General features: G+C 38.2%; 1 protein-coding gene across 5 annotated transcripts in view; it reads right to left on the reverse strand.

Annotated features, from left to right (window-relative positions):
* Positions 1-17554, reverse strand: part of RNF144A (ring finger protein 144A) — a 61710-nt gene that overhangs the window by 4875 nt on the left and 39281 nt on the right. For all 5 annotated transcript variants that reach the window (XR_008210811.1, XM_052702152.1, XM_052702183.1 and 2 more), the window contains 5 exons: positions 6922-7026; positions 6667-6727; positions 5450-5657; positions 4215-4362; positions 2837-2926 (listed from right to left, as the gene is read on the reverse strand). Coding sequence is in view for 4 of the 5 variants with exons in the window: in XM_052702152.1 (XP_052558112.1) it covers positions 2837-2926; positions 4215-4362; positions 5450-5657; positions 6667-6727; positions 6922-7026 (612 nt within the window). In the remaining variant the exon portion in view is untranslated. The remainder of the gene's footprint in view (positions 1-2836; positions 2927-4214; positions 4363-5449; positions 5658-6666; positions 6728-6921; positions 7027-17554) is intronic.

The following is a 17554-nucleotide window of genomic DNA, read 5'->3' on the forward strand; positions in this document are numbered from 1 at the left end:
GCAAACAGCTATTTGCCTATTTTATTTTTGTTGCATTTGGAATAGCTAATAAAGCAACTAACTAGGCATTTTTTTCTTGAATCAAGCCTATTAAATGTCATGATCGAGGCTACAAGACAGGCTCCTACTTGAGATGCTCCTCTCTTTTCCTGGAGAAAGTTCTGAAAATAAGCAGTTAAGGTTCTGATGTCGTTCTGGAGAATCTTCTCACCAGCAGAAACAAAAGCGTGGAAATGCCAGTCACCAACTACAAACACTATGGGCTGAAGGCCAGCTATGCATATGCCTAATGCTTTTTTTTTTCTTTGCAGTCAAACCAGAGCTAATCCTGCTGTTTCAGGAGACGTGACCTAACTCTACACAAAAGCACTTGTTTTTTACATTTACATTATTGATCATCCCCTTCACAGAAGGGGCAGAAGGCATCAAATCATCCATCTTCTCAGTATGTCAAGCTATTAGTCTCTACAGAGTTTAATTTGGATTTTTAATTTCGTATTTTTTATTTTTTTTTTTTTCATTTAAGCAGAGGGTCACTGCTTGAGGAAGTTTGTCATTTTTCATAGACAGCTGCAACTGTATGCCTGCAAATTATTGAAGAAAATCACTTAGATTTATTCACACGAGAGTGTCTGTGAATAAGTTTGAATAATGGAGGCAGGAGGGGAATGCTAATCTGCCAGCAACTCCTTGAAACAGAAGGCAAAATGAAATTACAGCACAGTCCTCATTAAGAATTCTCCTAGCCAGGGCTATATAAGCCACTTCAACTAGCTGGCAAATATTTAATTTGCCTTGGAAGAGAAGGGATGATTTACGAGTGCTTTTGCCCGCCATGCACCATTTCTCTTGCTGATTGCTAGGTACTTCTCTCTTGCAGTTCTATGAATGAGGCATTTTGGAGCGGCAGTGGCAGGAGATGGCGCTGTGGGATAAACAGCGCAGTGATAAGCAGCTCCAAGTCAGTCTCCTCACCTTGCACCAGGCTCTTCCTTCGGCCTTTGGCTGTCTAGGCATAAGGAGATCAAGCCTCCTTATTCTAATAGTACAATCTCTTGCCAAGAGAAATTTCTTTTGCAGCTCTAGTGCTGTGTACATTTCATTACTTTTTTGGAATTGCTGACAATCTGATGCAACTTCCATTTACTACTCTCTGCATTCATTTGCTACTGACATAAAATAGAGCTAAAGCTTCTCATCTTCACAAACCATGAGCTGTATGGCTTTGCCTATCTATTTGCAGCTCATGCAATAAAGTGCACTAGAGGTGAGATAGAGCCACGCTGGTAGATGCCGAGTCACTGGACTGGACCAACACCTGCCAATATTTATGAGATGCCTATTTACAGCTTCCTTTCAGCCTCATCATGGCATTATTAAAGACATGGCTAGGTTTCACTTGAATTTTCTGTTTGTTTTGTGGTGTTTTTTGTTGTTGTTGTTGTTTGTTTGTTTGCTTTTTATTTCTTTTTAACAGTAGGTTGCTGACTGAGGGTTACTTATATTCCACTTGGTTCCGTTGCTTCTGAAGAAGTCACTGCCCTATGCAGCACCAAACCATTCATTCTGGCCAAAAGAAATATATCATTTTTTTAAAATCCACAAACAATAAAACAAAGTCTCACTACAATTTTCCTTGGATAAATACTCAAAGAAACTAAACATAAGGAAATGAATTCAACACTGAATTGCCATTAGTAGGTTCAGCATAACTATATTCTCATTGGAAGAAAATTCTCTCTTTTTTCTCAACAATGACTGGAACATCAAACATATTGTCAATCAATCACACTTGTATTAACTGCTGTTGCAAAGAACAGATTCCAAATATAGAGTGAATCCCCTCTATTACAGATATATAAAGAAAGCTTACGTACATTAACTTCAGTGCTGCGGAGGGAGAAGGCTGTGATCCTTCTCATATCATTTGTTTGTCCAGAATTCAGTTTATTCTCAAACAGAAAGAAACCTGTACTTCAAGAAACTTACTTCCTTCCAAGCTAAGATAAATATTTACTGGCAGACAGTTAATTTAGGAAGAGATTAATTAGATACCTAGATGTTCTGTTATCTCTGAAATGACTGCCTAATTTACAGCAGTAGATTAGACATTGGCATTTATATTACATGAATGAAAGTAGTGCAGACAGTGCTTTTATTACAAGTATTCACACTGGGTCCTGTCAAACTGATTCTAGACCTCAAGAGGTATCCTCAGACTCTTTGTACTTGTCAGTTTGAATCCACATTTGGAACTACTAATAAGATCACTGGGTTACACGCTAGACTACCAAGCTCTATCTAACCTCCATGAGTGAGTCAACTTGAAGCCATAGCAAGATACTGAGCATAGAACAGCCTGGTTGAAAAGGACCACAGTGATCATCTAGTTTCAAACCCCCTGCTATCTGCAGGGTCGCCAACCACCAGACCAGGCTGCCCAGAGCCACATCCAGCATACACAGCTTATTCCTTTCCAGTTCTGTACTGGAAGCAAAAAACCTCTTGGAGGATAAGTTTCTCATCTGACTGTAGGGTGTTGGCAAAACAGGTTTCCACCGCATTTACTGAGAACAGATTCGGACTGGGACTTTACTTATTTCAGCAAACATAATCCTTTATAGTTTTCCATGGCTTTCTGCCACAGGGTGTCCTTTGTGGGAGAGCAAACTGTTTTTCTCCAAGCTGCTGTCCTCTTTAAGCTTGCTATGGACATTAGCTACCATTCAGAACAATTTTACTGTGAGATGTTAAAATGAATAAGGCAAAGGAAGGCACAGTTTCAGTATTGTTTCTCTGTAGATCCATACAGTGCTTTTAAAGATCTGAGTTTTACCTGTGTTCTGTGCCAAATAACAGATGCCCTGGAGTGTCCCAGCTTATTTCGACATGGTCCTTTGTCATAATGTATGAGGAGAAAGTCATCCTACAAAATATTGAATAGAAAAGTAGGCAATATACAGAAGTACAAACTGTTCTTCACATCATAGAATACTACTTCCTGAGAACTTAAAACCAGGAATTGTACAAGAAGGTAAAAGTTTGATAAAGTGAACATGACCAGGTTCAACCTTTCCAAAGTGCCTTTGTTTACAGTTAAGTCTCTTCACAAATGGGTTTGTATAGGAAGTCTTAAGTGTATATAAGGAATCTATTCTCTCAAAGGCTCTTAACTCAAATATTTAATGCTGATATCAATTTTAGAAAGAGGATCCAAGAAGAAAAGCTGTCTAAGATACATATTATATATGCACACATAAGGAACAAAGGAGAATAAATACTTGTACCACAGGCTTCCCAAGCTTGGTTTATTTTATTAACTGAAAAATAAAAGTAAGGCCAATACCGATTTTTGAGAAATGATTCTGCCATCTGTCCTACCATCCTTTTACAAACAGGCCAAGTACCAGGGTAATACTCCTTTTTAACTGCTCATTTAACAAGCTTGCAATTGTAGGTCTGTTGGTAAAACATTAAAACGGGACAACCATAGGATTTGAACACTTTGAGTAGCTTTTGGGAGTCTAAAACTTTTCCTTTGCTATTGTTAACAATGCTATAAAATAGAACGGATGACATGGAAACAGATGTTGTATATTGTATGTATTCTGATCTTCGGGCACAATAACAGGATGATTTAAAAAATGTAAACACAGCAGCAGCTTATATATCGACAAATTCCTGATATGAGAGTAACATTGCATTCTTTTTGATATATGAGATCTATTTCTTCTCCCATGGAAACAATAAGCAGTAAACAAATCCAAGTTCTAGCCCCCTGCATGGTGACACACCAAATCTAGTGTTTGTCTGTTAAACTTCCACAGAACTGAGAACACTGCTATACTTATCCCGTAACTTCTTCACAAAAAACATTGAAGTCAGTGCTAAATAAAGCAGTATTAAAAAAAGAGGCCCAAAACTCCCACGATAAATGCCTCATAAAGATTGAAAACAGAATATTTTCACAAAATTTTACTTCATAATGATTATTTACTAACTCACATGGACAAAATACTAAGATCACACAGGTCAGACAAGTAAAATGGAATATACAAATTCTACTAAATTACCAGCATCAGCTCTGGTGGGTCCCAGTGCATCAAGTTATGCAGAAGATAATGATATAGTATTAACTGATAAATGAGACAGCTGGATAGCAAAACAACGAACTTCTAACATCCTGAGAATGAAAGTGTAGTGCATCTACTCACATCGAGAGATTCCAGACAGTACCAGCAAAAGGCGTGTTTGCAGTTCTTACACATCATTTGGGCACAACCCTCGTCTCGTTCAATGTAAACTTTACACTTTGGACAGCGCTTGATTGGAGCATCATCTTCTTCCATCTTAAAAACGGAACTGTCGGAGACAGTAAGGAACTTATAAGATATGGGGCCATGAGAACTTAGAGAAGAGTTTTTAAGAATTGTGCTGAGAAGTTATGCCTACTTTTTCAAAAAAATCTTGAGATTGCATGTTTCTGCTTTCCTTGAGAATCTTCTCTAGAAATTTCCCTCCAGAACAAAAACAATTTTTGAGGAATGCTGTTATTTCACAGTTGATCTCTTCATCTCTAACAGTGTCCTAATGAAGCATAGTTCATAAGTTACAACCAGCACCTCTTCTTCTTGTCTTGTACCACTATGTAAAACTGTAGGACACTCCATCGTGCAGTGGGCACAACAAAGAGGAAACAGTGGAAGAACATCTAATTCCACGAAGTAGCTTTATACCCTGCAGAGCTTTTATGCATGCCAAACACTGAAATATGCCTTGAGAAATGTAACTTCCTGTAGCCACTGCCAGTGGGAGATACAAGATTAACTGAGGGGGAATCAACTGATTGCCTTTTAATCAGTGGCTGGATAAAAGGACATAAAATCTTTAGTCATACTATAGGCAACCATGTCACAGAAAAATGCTTTCAATACATGAAGTGTGTATGAAACTCCAAATGCAGGTACCACAAACTGCTACTGGCACATTAAGCTCCAAAATACTAAGGAAAACTCACTTTAATTTTTACCTAAGGTAAAGAATGAAGTAAAAAGTAAAAGCAATGAAAAAAGTAAGGAAAATAGATCAAGCATTCTAGCTTTCCATGAAGTTAACAGAGATTCTATTCTAATCAAGCATACACAAAAGCACATGAATAGGAACTCATCAGGACAACATCCTAGTCAAATTTCTCCCACTGGGGTAAAAGAGCTGTTGATAGAGGTTGAAGGAGCTCCTTTGTGCTTTGCTGGGAATGGTGACAAGGGGTGAGGCAGCTGAGAGGTCTATTCCATGTTTGAATACACGTTTATAAAAATCCAAATGACTAGATGAAGGAAAACATCTTTAAACTAAATGTCTGGAAATTGCTTCTTTACTATTCATATTTATATTTGTTAAAAGATTCAGTGTTTTGTTTCCAAACACTTGATTCTTTGCAAAACTTTACCTTGTTTCTCCTGGAAGAAAAGAGATTGGCATGTTCTCTTGACAGCCTTGACCTGGATGCCAATTAGATTTGCAAACAGAGCAGAACTCAATGTCACAGGCTTTGCACTGGACCAGCTGGGGACTCTGTGGGCTTGATTCCTGGAGCTGGCAAACTGCTTGGCAAGTAGAGGATGGACACCAAGTCCGACATGGATCCAAAAGCACTTCTGGACGGGGACATAAAAGAAAAAATTTCAAAGGACCAGCCTTCCACAACAATATATTCCAGCTGAGGTTGACTGGCAGGGCATTCAAAACCACACATTTTCAAAGGAAGCTTTTTAATTTATTCTACTCACTTAGACATAAACCTGGCCTGCTTATCAAATAGGCACCAAAGTAAAGTGGGTTTCCAGCATCAGAATTAATTATTCATTTTCATTCACTGAACTAAACTTGTTCCGAGAATGATATGTGGTATTTTTCTTCAGTTGTACTTAACAAACAGTTATATATAGTTATATACCTGTATAACTATACAGCTATACAGGTATAATGTCTCAGAAAGTGCTTTTACAGTGCCTTGCTCAGTAGGATTATACTTTCAGTTGGTTTCTGCACTAACAACCACAAGAATAACAAGTGTTATCCACTTTTATCCCTCTCTCAGAGGCTGATTAATGGTAAGTTATTTCATATTTCAAAGCCCACTAGAGTCAATAAAAACTCACCACTGACTTTAGTGGTCTCTAGGCTGGGTTCTTCCCTCAGCAAAAGCCTTACTCTAAGTTCTCTGTGGTCACATACTATTTACAAGATTTCACCCAGTTCCACATCACTGAAGGGAGCCAGTCAGCTTATTTCTCATAAAAAATTAACAAGAGTCATATTATGATTATATACATAACTGCCTAATATTTATGTAGCATAAGGAATATTGGTGGCTTCTTAAAAAGAAACAGGCTACCTCTCAAGCAACACTCAAAATAGAAGTCACTCCCTCCCTCAGTTACACAGCAACACAATACATAGTAATTTTCTTTCCTTGGTTTATTCCTAGAACATTGCAATGGGCATCACGCCAACAAAAGCAGAAACTATGTATACATTTTTTCCTTCTGACAATCACGCAATTAACGCACACGATCTTGTGCAGAACCAGATTCTGATTTTTGGGGTTGCTGAGGAGTGATACCATTCCCAAAACTTTGCACTGAATAGCGTTACATACATTACCTCTTTCAAACTGTAGTTTCTTATACCTCTGCATGATTTCTGATGCAACCATGCACTCAATCTGTTGAAGGAAGAAAAAGATAAATTTCCAATTAAGAACAGAAGGGATATTTTCAACAAATGGAGAGAAAATGTTTGACCTTTTGAGAATTGTTAAAAATGTATGCTGGCAACAATGACAGCTGTAACATAAGAGCAAGATACATATAGACATTATGGAAAGAAAAAAAACAACAATCTGCAATAAAAACATACCTCATTTTCTTGCAAATGACCTCGCTTTGGGCAGGCAGCATCAGGGCAGCTGATTGCTGTTTCTAGACCTTCTTTGATCAAAAGTTCCACATACTGTTTTAGGCACTGTGAGAGAGCCAAAGACTGAGTTAAGTATTCCACCAAGAATAAGCCACTCAGTATTTTAACACTCTTCCTCTGGAACTCTGAAGAACATAAACTTCTTTGACAAAAATATTGATGTGTCCATTTTACTACCACAGCCTGTACTCACAGCATGTATTGTGGTTATACTCTCAGGTAAAAAATAGCAAGTTCACTTCCTCATCAAATAATTTTTCCTCAAATTAAAATATGCAGCAAATTAAAAATAAATAAAATAAAATAAAATAAAATAAAATAATATAAAATAAAATAAAATAAAATGCAACAATAGTAGGGAAGAGACAAATCAAACAGGGAGCTAAGGAGAAAAAAAGTAAAAACCTGGCTCCAAAAATCTTTGTGTGATGGGAAATCACAACACAGCTTAGTAGGCAGCAACTACCCAGAGATAGATGTCTGTTAAGCACACCAGAGAGCAAGGAATGTATCTTGCCTTCTGTTTCTAGAGAATAATTATGTAAACTTCATGTCTCCATGCTCCATAAGAAGCAAGAATGTGAGAATTAGGACTCCCAGAAGAAGTACAGTTTCCATGGGTACCGAATAATAAATATTAGTTGTACTAATACTTTTTCTCTCCTAGCAACCGTAGCACCTTACCTAAGTCATAACTGAAAACATTGCATCTGACGTATTGGCACATAGCATGACTGTCAACAAGAGGGAGGGCAGGGGATTACTTTAGAAAAAGGGCAAGCCAAGCCCAACCCTCATTAAGTTTTGAAGAAAATCTATCCCTCTACCTCCATACTTCTCCCATCAAGGTAAGCACACAGATGCCTGCTAGGGAGGTGAGGGCAAAGGCAAAGGGAGAGAAACCTTTTTCTCTGCAGATTCCTCAGCTTTAGCCAGCCTGGTGCTACACAGGAAGAACAAATGAGGGTCTGTTTGCCAGTGGGCAGGGCACACCATGGTGGACACCTCATGAGTTCAACTAGTACCAGTATACAGCACAAGCCCAGCACCAGCCTGGAAAGGCCAAAGGCTGAGTCAGCCCTGCTGAGCCCAGCTTTCCCCACTGGAATTCACCGCACAAAGCAGTCTCTGCCCTGCAGCCAGGTCACAAGGCATGTGTTTGGCCCAGCCCTGCGCATGTGGCTTGTGGCTGCTGTGGTCCAGGCTTTGAGTCTACTCACTCAGCCAATCCATCTTCAGTTCTCTCTCACAACATGTCTTTGCTGCTTCTTTCAGTGAACCTATCATATAGCTTAGTGGTTTGTTTTGGATTTTACCTCTCATATCCTGATTACAGCAAAAACTTCACTTTCTACCCACATAATTTCAGCTGCTATGGTACATGGCTCTGCTGGTGACAACCTGCCATTGCCTTGATAGCTTGCAAATCATTTCTGATTCCCCTTTCCTGCCTCTCTTACTCAACAGAGACAGCAGGTCTATTTTTTGGGGAAAAGAAAAACAGACTAGATAATTGATATCTTTAGAAGTTTTATATGCATTAGAAAACCCTTTGTGATGAATCAGAGCCTACATCTTTATAAGCAAGGATTTACTGGAGATAACAGTTCATTTAGCAGATGTTTGACTTGCAAAAGGTTTCCAACATATCACTTTTATATCTGCAGAGTGGTGTAGTGGTTTGAGAGGACTGCTAGCAGCAATGACAGCAGAATGAGCTCTGCAAGAACCAGGCCCTAGGTTGCGTGCCTTGGCAGGCTATGATTTCAGCTGGAATGAGGTATTAGCATGCCATAATGACACTATTGGCTCTTCCCTTTCCCCTCCATTTGCAGATGCCAAGTGTGGATTAAAGCAAAAACGCATACAATTTTAATGCCAGCACTTAGCACTTACAGAAAGTACTTTTCGAGCTGAATGAGTTTTGCTATCATTAATCATTAATGTGGTTAATTCCCTCAGCCTGTTTGGGAGCATCGCCAAAGCACATTTGATTTGTTTCTCTTTCTTCACATCTTCCAAGGAAGGATATAGCTCATCCCTGCCACAGGCTTTCCCTTTCCACTGATGTGGCACTGGCACTATATATTCAAAACGAACCCAACTAAGGTGCACTTATGATGCTGTGCTTTCTGGGAATAGAGATGCTGTCTTGAGGCCATGAAGTATCAGTAGTCAATTATGCAGAGGATTAAACATTTTGTTCGCTCAAGACTTCTCCAGTTTAGAGATTTTTCAGGTAGAAAAGGGGCAATCCAGAGAGGTTGCCAGGCAGTTTGAAGCAAAGGCTACCTGTGGCATGAAAGCAGATACAAAACGTGCCACTTGCAGCAAGAAAAGATTAACTGGTGCAGTACTGGAAATGCACCTCTATGAAAGTAAAACAATACAGTGTGCAACTGGGCATCTAATTCTAAAGTAAAATTCATTGAAATACAAATAACTTTTATAAAAAGGCAACAAATTGCTGCTCATATTCTGTAATGGTTTTAGGAGTCTCATATTGAGAGAAAATATCCTAACAGTCTTCCCACTAAGGCAATAAGGTACTGTATATGATGATTAAAAAAATGTATAAATCACCCAAAATAACATTCAAAATGGACTGTATTACATAAAATTCCTCAGAGAAGTGGGAGCTGAAATTAGGAACATAATGACAGAATAGGGAAAAATGAACAAGATATCCTTCCTTTTGTAGACTGGCTCTTACAAAACTAATATGTGTCTTTATTTTTCTTTTAATTGACACACGTCAAGGGAGAGTTACTCATACTTGAAGCAATACTTTTACTGAATTTAATTGTTTCATTCTTTAAAATACTTTGTATTTCAGTAATTAAGTATCTAAATATTTAATTGAGTCGTACTCAGGGATACTCTAAACCTGCTAAAAAATGGCAGTGGCTATTCTTCACTATTTACATACACAGCTTGATATAAGAAAGCCGGAATAAGTCATTTTAGAAAAATTGAATCTTTACTCTGAATTAATAGGTAATAAAAATTAATGTTTCCTTTGCATTCAGTTTTGTACTCAATTTCTGTACTCCGACAGTCTTCATGCTTAGACAGCATGAAGAAAGATCAAGTGTGTTGTAGTTTGTTCCTGTAGCTTCAGTAATCACAAAAACCATATGTACTCCTACTCCTTTTTGAATACTGAAGTAAAACATGTCCTTTTATGATATTCTTTAGTCAAACTACTGTATTTTACAAGACAGCTGCAAAAACAGGTGTTTGTGGCATACGTTTCTGTCCAGTGTACGTATTGTAAGCATACTGAATGATTCAGGGGAGAAATGAAGTCATTATGCTATGACAGCAATCCAAGAGATTACTAAATTGAAGTATACAGATCTATACCATTTTACAAATCTTTGCATTTTCCATGGAATCATAGAATTGCCTAGGTTGAAAAGGACCTCAAAGACCATCCAGTTTCAACCCCTCTGCTATGTGCAGGGTCACCAACCAGCAGACCAGGCTGCCCAGAGCCACATCCAGCCTGGTCTTGAATGCCTCCAGGGATGGGGCATCCACAACCTCCTTGGGCAACTTGTTCCAGTGCATCAGCACCCTCTGAGAGAAAAAATTCCTCCTAATATGTAACATAAATCTCCCCTATCTCAGTTTAAAACCATTCCCCCTTACCCTATCCTATCCATCCTCATAAACAGCCATTCCCCCTCCTATTTATACGCTCCCTTCAATTACTGAAAGGCCACAAGGAGGTCTCCCCAGAGTCTTGTCTTCTCCAAGCTAAACAAGCCCAGTTCCCTTAACCTTTCTCCATAGGAGAGGTGCTCCAGCCCTCTGGTCATCTTAGTGGCCCTCCTCTGGAGCTGTTCCAAGAGCTCTGCATCTCACTGCACAGCATGTTTCAGACTGCAAGTCAAGACTCATTGCATGCCTCAGTTGCTGTCAAACAGCATAAGATCAGTAAGAGCAGACTGGTTAGTTCCCCTGAGCAATACACTTGTGCTTTTCCCTGTGATTGCATACTCTGTGTGTGTTCCTACTCTGTCCCTTTTCTGTACATCACTGTTGTCCTTTCTTACCAGTTGGTGTCTCAGTGACTGTCTTCCACCTGGTAATCTAAGAATTCTCTTGTCATTGCTGTTCCCCTGACAAAGGGCTGGATAGCATCCATTGGAGGAATTTAGGTCTAAACCCATTCTCCCACAAAGACCAACTGAGAGCCCAACTCAGGTTTACTGTGAGCTTCCAAAATAAGCAAGGTATACTTCTTCATTTTATTTTATTTTTGTCTTTGCTTCAGCGATAGAGGGCTAAATAAAGGAACAATTTCCCATCTGAAGCTGCCAAGCACAGCCAGATATTTAAGATTCTGCCCAAAGAATTGCACTTCTAACCTTTGTACATCAAGGACCGCGATGCTCAGAAAGGTAGAATCACAATGACCTCTGAGGTGCTGTTGCTTTAGAGCTGAACATCTTTGTCCAACACTGTAAAGATCAAGGCGCCCTATAAGGATCTAAACTTTCCCTAACTTCCAGACTTTAACATATAATCTCACTCTGCTACATTTAACTCAAACTAAACTGCACAGGACACAGCAAAATCTCAATTTAAAGAATTAAAATGTCTGGATATTTTATTTTTTTTTTTTTGCTTTTAGAATTCCTGCAACAATTATGCCTATATCTAATGAAGATGCTTTGACTTGTTTCTTCTGACATTCAAAGCCAAGATAAAACTACCAAAATACATACGAAGAAAACTTCTGTTTTTCCCATATGGAACAAAATCTACCATCTACTTTGAGGGGAAAAAAAGTGTTCACTTGGTCTTTAAGGTAAGTTTGCAATACAGATGCACTGAATTAAAAATATTTGGAAGTACTTATGGTGAACAACTTCACTGTTTGAAACAGAAGACCACAGCTTTTCAAAAAATTATAGCAAGATTGCCATTAAGAACGCTCTATTGCTAGTATCACAGGAGATAAGAAATGACTTTTTAAGATTACATTTTTCATTCGAGAGTTGGGCAGGCAAGAAGATTATCCTGTATTAATTCCTTAACTGTTGCTACATGGATTTTCTCATAATGCAGACTTCTAACTATACTAATGCTGCACATATAAGTATCAAGTCATCCGGGAAATTTCATAAATAAGTCAGTGGATTTAGAAAGGCCGAAAAGAGTGACAGGATTGCAGAGCCAAGTATATCGTCACCATAACATTTGATTTATTTCTTAAAGCTTTAAATTTATTTTAGTGCTGGCATTAAGCCACAGTCCATCCCAAAACAAAATGTGCACTCACAAAAATCATCGCATGATGGCATTGGTAAAACAGCCAGGAGAACAATCCTTCACTTTGAGCAGACAATCTCTATGTTCTGCATTCTACTTCAGGGACACAAGGTTTGATGTGCTTTCTTGAATGTGGGAGATTGCTGCTTTATTTTTTTAACAGAAATTCTGATTCTAAAATTAGTACTCCTGACTTCCAATGCAAAGAGGGAAATGGAAAAAAACATTGAAAATAAAGTTCATACTGAACAGTAAGACATTTCCAAGACAATTATTAGTTAGACCAAATTAATAAGAGTCCAGCAATATCTCTATCATCTGTAAAATAGGATTAGATTAACCTCCATAAATATGCATACATAAAATAAATGTATGCACTCACTCATATATTTATTGAAACTTATATTTAACAACAACAGGAAGAGATAGGAAATGCTGGTTGGTATTTTAAGCTTTACATTACAAATGACACCAGTCTAGGTGAATATAATCATTTCTTTTGGCCTAATAATCAGTGAAGAAAATAAATATGAAAGGACAAGAAGTGAGGAGTATTCATCACTGTTTTGTAGCTACACATCTTTTTGTGCTAAAAATATACTGAACCAAAATTTAAAATCCATGTGATAAAGGTACACTGATAAGTAGGAAATATTAAAAATACACTTCAACAATTACTTAAAACAGTTTTGTAACATTTTTATACTCTGCGTCCCAAGATTTTTTCTTTATGTTGCTCAGAATTGAATATTGGGAAGGTGGTACCTTTTCTTCTCAGAAGAGAACATGATACCAAGGTTATTCCACTGCTCTGTGCTAATTCCATAATTCCACAATCTGTCTGGTACATAGGTATTTATGCTGGTAGACACTGTGTAAGTCTTCAGGGTAAGGTGATGTAATGCTAGTTTTTAGCTTTGGATTAGAATAGCAAATAGGAAGTAGAGTGCAATAATCTCAGAAGGGAACTGGGAGAGATAGCTAGGGTATGAGAGAATGAGTACAAGTAAAAAGCAGAAAGATGAATTTGGGTGCCCATGTCTCAGATAGTGGCTATTATCTTTGGAATAATGCTTTCCTTCCCTTTAGTCAATACAGAAGATTCACTCTGAACTGGAGAAATTTTCCTTGAAGAAATTATTGTCTAAAGGAAAGCAAAGCTGAACAGTTCCAAAAGGAAGAACTCCTCTAAAATAAACAACAGCCTACAGCTGGATATTGTCTGGAGAGGACTGAATCATGACTGCACTAGGTTTGAGCCTGAGGCTTCCTTAATTTTTGAGGAGTAGGAATTCCAGTAGCCATATATTACAGCTATATGTTACATTTCTCAATGTTTCCGTAGATCTCCTAAAAGCAACAAGACTGGCAATCTGGTGCTGAAAAAAAAAAAGTGCTTTTAATGTTAGCATTTTGTGGAAAGAAAAAAATACTTTGTCAGATTGCAGCGGTATATTTAGAAACATAAACATGTGAGAAGAAAAACATTGTAGTTTTCTTGGAGAGCTTTTAAGCTTCTTCCAAATTTACTGGTTTTTTTGTGGGTATTTTTTTCTTGTGTGTGTGTGTGTGTGTGTGTGTGTTAAGCAGTAGTTATAATCCTGCTCAAACTTATTCTTACTTAATCACAGGCTCAGCTTTAAAATGCTCTTGCACTGCTGCTCCCTTGTGCACAATTCTCTATTGCAGATCTACAATCTGGCTTTTTAGTATCACCTTAATCCTATTCAAATGACAAGTGATTTAGAGGGAAATATTTATGTATGCTGAATCATAAATATCCCTAAGGCATACACACAAGCACAGAGGTGATTTTTTTCTCTTTATTAGATATACTGTCACCTGTTACAGACCAAATCCAAGAACACAATCTATATGCAACATCACAAACTTCCTAGATCTGAGAAGATGTACATTAGACAGATGTTTAAAGTTTAAAGTAGAATCAGAAACATTAACAAATCATTTCCACTTACCTAGATATTGTGTCAGAGATAAGAATTTACTTTAAAAAAAAAAAAAAAAAATCCAGACTACCAAAATTGCATCTGTTATTAAACTTTTATCTGAATCATCATCCTTAATAAATCACATGAGAAAACAGTCACTTGATACGTAGTACTTCAAATCAAATATCTGAAAGCAATAACGGAACATTCTTGCCCAGTTACCCTTTTTTATATCCTTACTTTGGCTGAGGCAAAAATCATGATACACAAGCGCACAAAAATTCACTCTAATACAAGAATCTACATGGGTCTGCAGTGGAGAAATATCTAGTGCCAAATTTGGTTGCTTTTTCAGTCAAAAGACATGCGCTGAGAAATGAACCTTGGCCAGCACAAGAAGTGGAAAACATGGCAGGTGATAACTGCTTAGTACCAAAGTATATCATCCTGCTATAGCCCATATTTTCAGCTTAAATTCAGTCACATCTTCTTGCCCATGGATAATAACCAAATGATAGCTTGTCTGGAGAAGATACCTGCAACCTGTTCTACCATGCCTCAGGACAAACTCCCTGGGCATCCTTCCCTCAGATATAAAATTTGTTGTCCAAAGGTCTTCATGCTCTCATGAGCTGAGAGGACCTCAGGCTAGGAAATAAGCCAGCTGCCAGCCCAGAAAGAGATTCAACTGGTGCAAGTGTGTGCTTAGTGCAAAGGAACAGCTCTTGATTCATACTGCGGACATCAGGGAAGACTTGGCTGCATTAGCTCTGCCTCTTTCCAAATACTTTCTGACTGTACCCCCAAATAGCAAAACACTCACTGGCATACACTGCTTAGCTGATGCAAGCAACTTGCAAAGATTATGTATGTTAGTCAAGGGGTGCATTTGTCTGCACCAATGTTTGGCTGTGTCAATTTGAAGACAGGGAAGTTTCACTTATACTGCCATCAGTCAACAAATGACTAAGTGAAGCAATAAGGAACATAGCATCATCAAGATGCAGCTATTTTCAAGGAGAAATATCTCTTAAAGAGAAATCCTGTTGACTTCTTCCGCGGGACAAATGTCATTAGAATAAGGCTAATATTCTTTGAGGCACAGCAAGTGATGTCTAGGGAAGATCATTAGCAGGACAAAGTAGCAGAAACTACATAAAACTGAAAAACAACTGTGTGTTTCCAGCTGAATATCTCAGTGAAAAAGGGAAGGCAAGGAAGACTTACAGCTGCCTACATTCTTAACTTTTTTTTTGTATGGCCATACATATGTATCAGAAAACAGTCTTCCCTTATACAGTTGCATGAGAGAAGTTACATTTTATTTTTCCTTTTTAAAATTTCAGAACAGAATGAGTACTTTTGAGTTGGAGGCCAATACCCCTGCAGCAGAGAAACTTTCCCTTTCACATGCAAAACAGTAACCAAACAATAAGAAACTAGTTTTCACAACATCTTGATAAAGACAACTAATGTTTATCTTGCCCAGTAAAATCACCCTAGAGAGGGGAGAGATGAAGGCTCTTAATCAAGCCCAGCTTTCACTTAGGGCTCTGCAGTTCCCAGCTGCACCTTACTGTGCAAACAGGCCAGTTCATTATTGAAGCAGGGAGCTTTGTCCTCATAGCACCTGTGAGCCAGAACCTGAACTGCAATGTGAACTGCTATGTAAACGCAATGACCTGTGATCACAAAGCCTCTACTGAGGCACCACGTGTCAAGATTGGTATCAGTTCTCTGTTAAGGTTTCAGGGAAGTGAGAACAAGCAGCAAGCTCTAAGCATTGCCAGAAGCTGGTGGGAAACGGGGGAAAACGTTACTGCTGCTAAAAAGTACCCAGAGCTCTATAAAAATGGCACAAACCATTTGGTTTTCCCCTTCCTCCTGTTTCAAAGCAAGTAGGGCAGCTCCCTTAGCTGTATAGGGAAGGCAGCCAGGCTCTCATGCACTCTTCTCCTGGTATCCTCACTGCCTGGGGAAAGCGGAAACTGCCTCATTTGGAGTGAGGGAGAATACTGAGTAACCTTTGCATTTTACTGCAATTCAGTAATGCTCTATGTACTTTCAGTCCAATGGAATTAAAAAAATGCTGCTTGCTGCCACTTACAGGCAGCTTAATAATGTTTGTCTTGTTGCTCATAGGTCTTCCATTCAGGTCTTCATCCTACCAAGGAGCTCAGTTTGGGAAATGTCTAGAATTAAACTGGTGTGTACAGACAGCCATGATTAGGCTGATAGAGTAATCCTGGTTAAAGAGGGGTACTGATAGCAGGATAGTCTATCACTATACCTACTGTCATGCTACCTGAGACAGAATATGCTTAAATAAATATTCAAATCATTTAAGCCAAACTCAGAGGGACACCTAAAGCACCAGAAAAGATGAACCAGCTGTCTCCATGGCTTAAAGTGAGACTGTGGATAAGAATCAAGGTATGAGTATCCACTAACGGAGAAATTAATACTGCTATACCTGTTTTATAATACAGTTGCAGGCAGTTATGGAAGCAGAAAGTAAGGCTTAAATAGATGTTGTTTTATTTTCTAATTGCAAAGCTTGTATCTTGCATATGAGTAGCCCTCCTCCTTTCCACTGGTAGTAAGTTAGCAGATGAGTGATTAAAACAGATTTCTCCATCAACAAAGACAAACTCTCTTCCAGGCTTTGCATTTCTTCAAGATGCTTGTTTCCATGAACTCCCCACTTGATTTATTTATTTTTTTTTTCTTAAATTGAGAAAGAAAAGCAATGAATCCATTATTATCAGTATGATCAGTACTACATAAAATCTTGAATAGAACTGAACTGTCTCATATCAAGTCAAGAGGATCTTAGCTTGGCTTGAGAAAAAGTGCTGGCATCACTGTACTTGCAACACTATTTAAAATCATCTGTATACCTTATACAGTATTTAAAAAATGCAACCTAGAAACAGATCTCAGCAGCTAACTTATTAACTGGAACAAAACCAGCTGTAACTTAAGTACATGTACAATTGATAAGGTATCAAGGGAACATCCTGTCCCATAAAACACACAAGAATTTCAACATAGATCATAAAGTGGTGAGAACTGAAAGCAGCAAATGGACTAAATATGCTCTCCTTCTACCACCTCTAAGAAAGTAGACAAAGGCTAAATAATAACTAAAGGATTTTGGAGCAGTATCTACATACTTTGGACATACTCTACATATAATAGATTCAGTAGACTGTACTAAGACAAGTAGAAATACACCTGGCGAAGTATTTGGCCTGCAGGGTTTTGATCTTGATAGACCAAGTTTTATCTCTATATAGATATATATGTACAGAGAGATTTTATATGTGTGTACATACTAC

This window comes from Tympanuchus pallidicinctus, unplaced genomic scaffold, assembly GCF_026119805.1.
Source record: "Tympanuchus pallidicinctus isolate F22 unplaced genomic scaffold, pur_lepc_1.0 scaffold1, whole genome shotgun sequence".
In the NCBI taxonomy this organism is placed as follows: domain Eukaryota; kingdom Metazoa; phylum Chordata; class Aves; order Galliformes; family Phasianidae; genus Tympanuchus; species Tympanuchus pallidicinctus.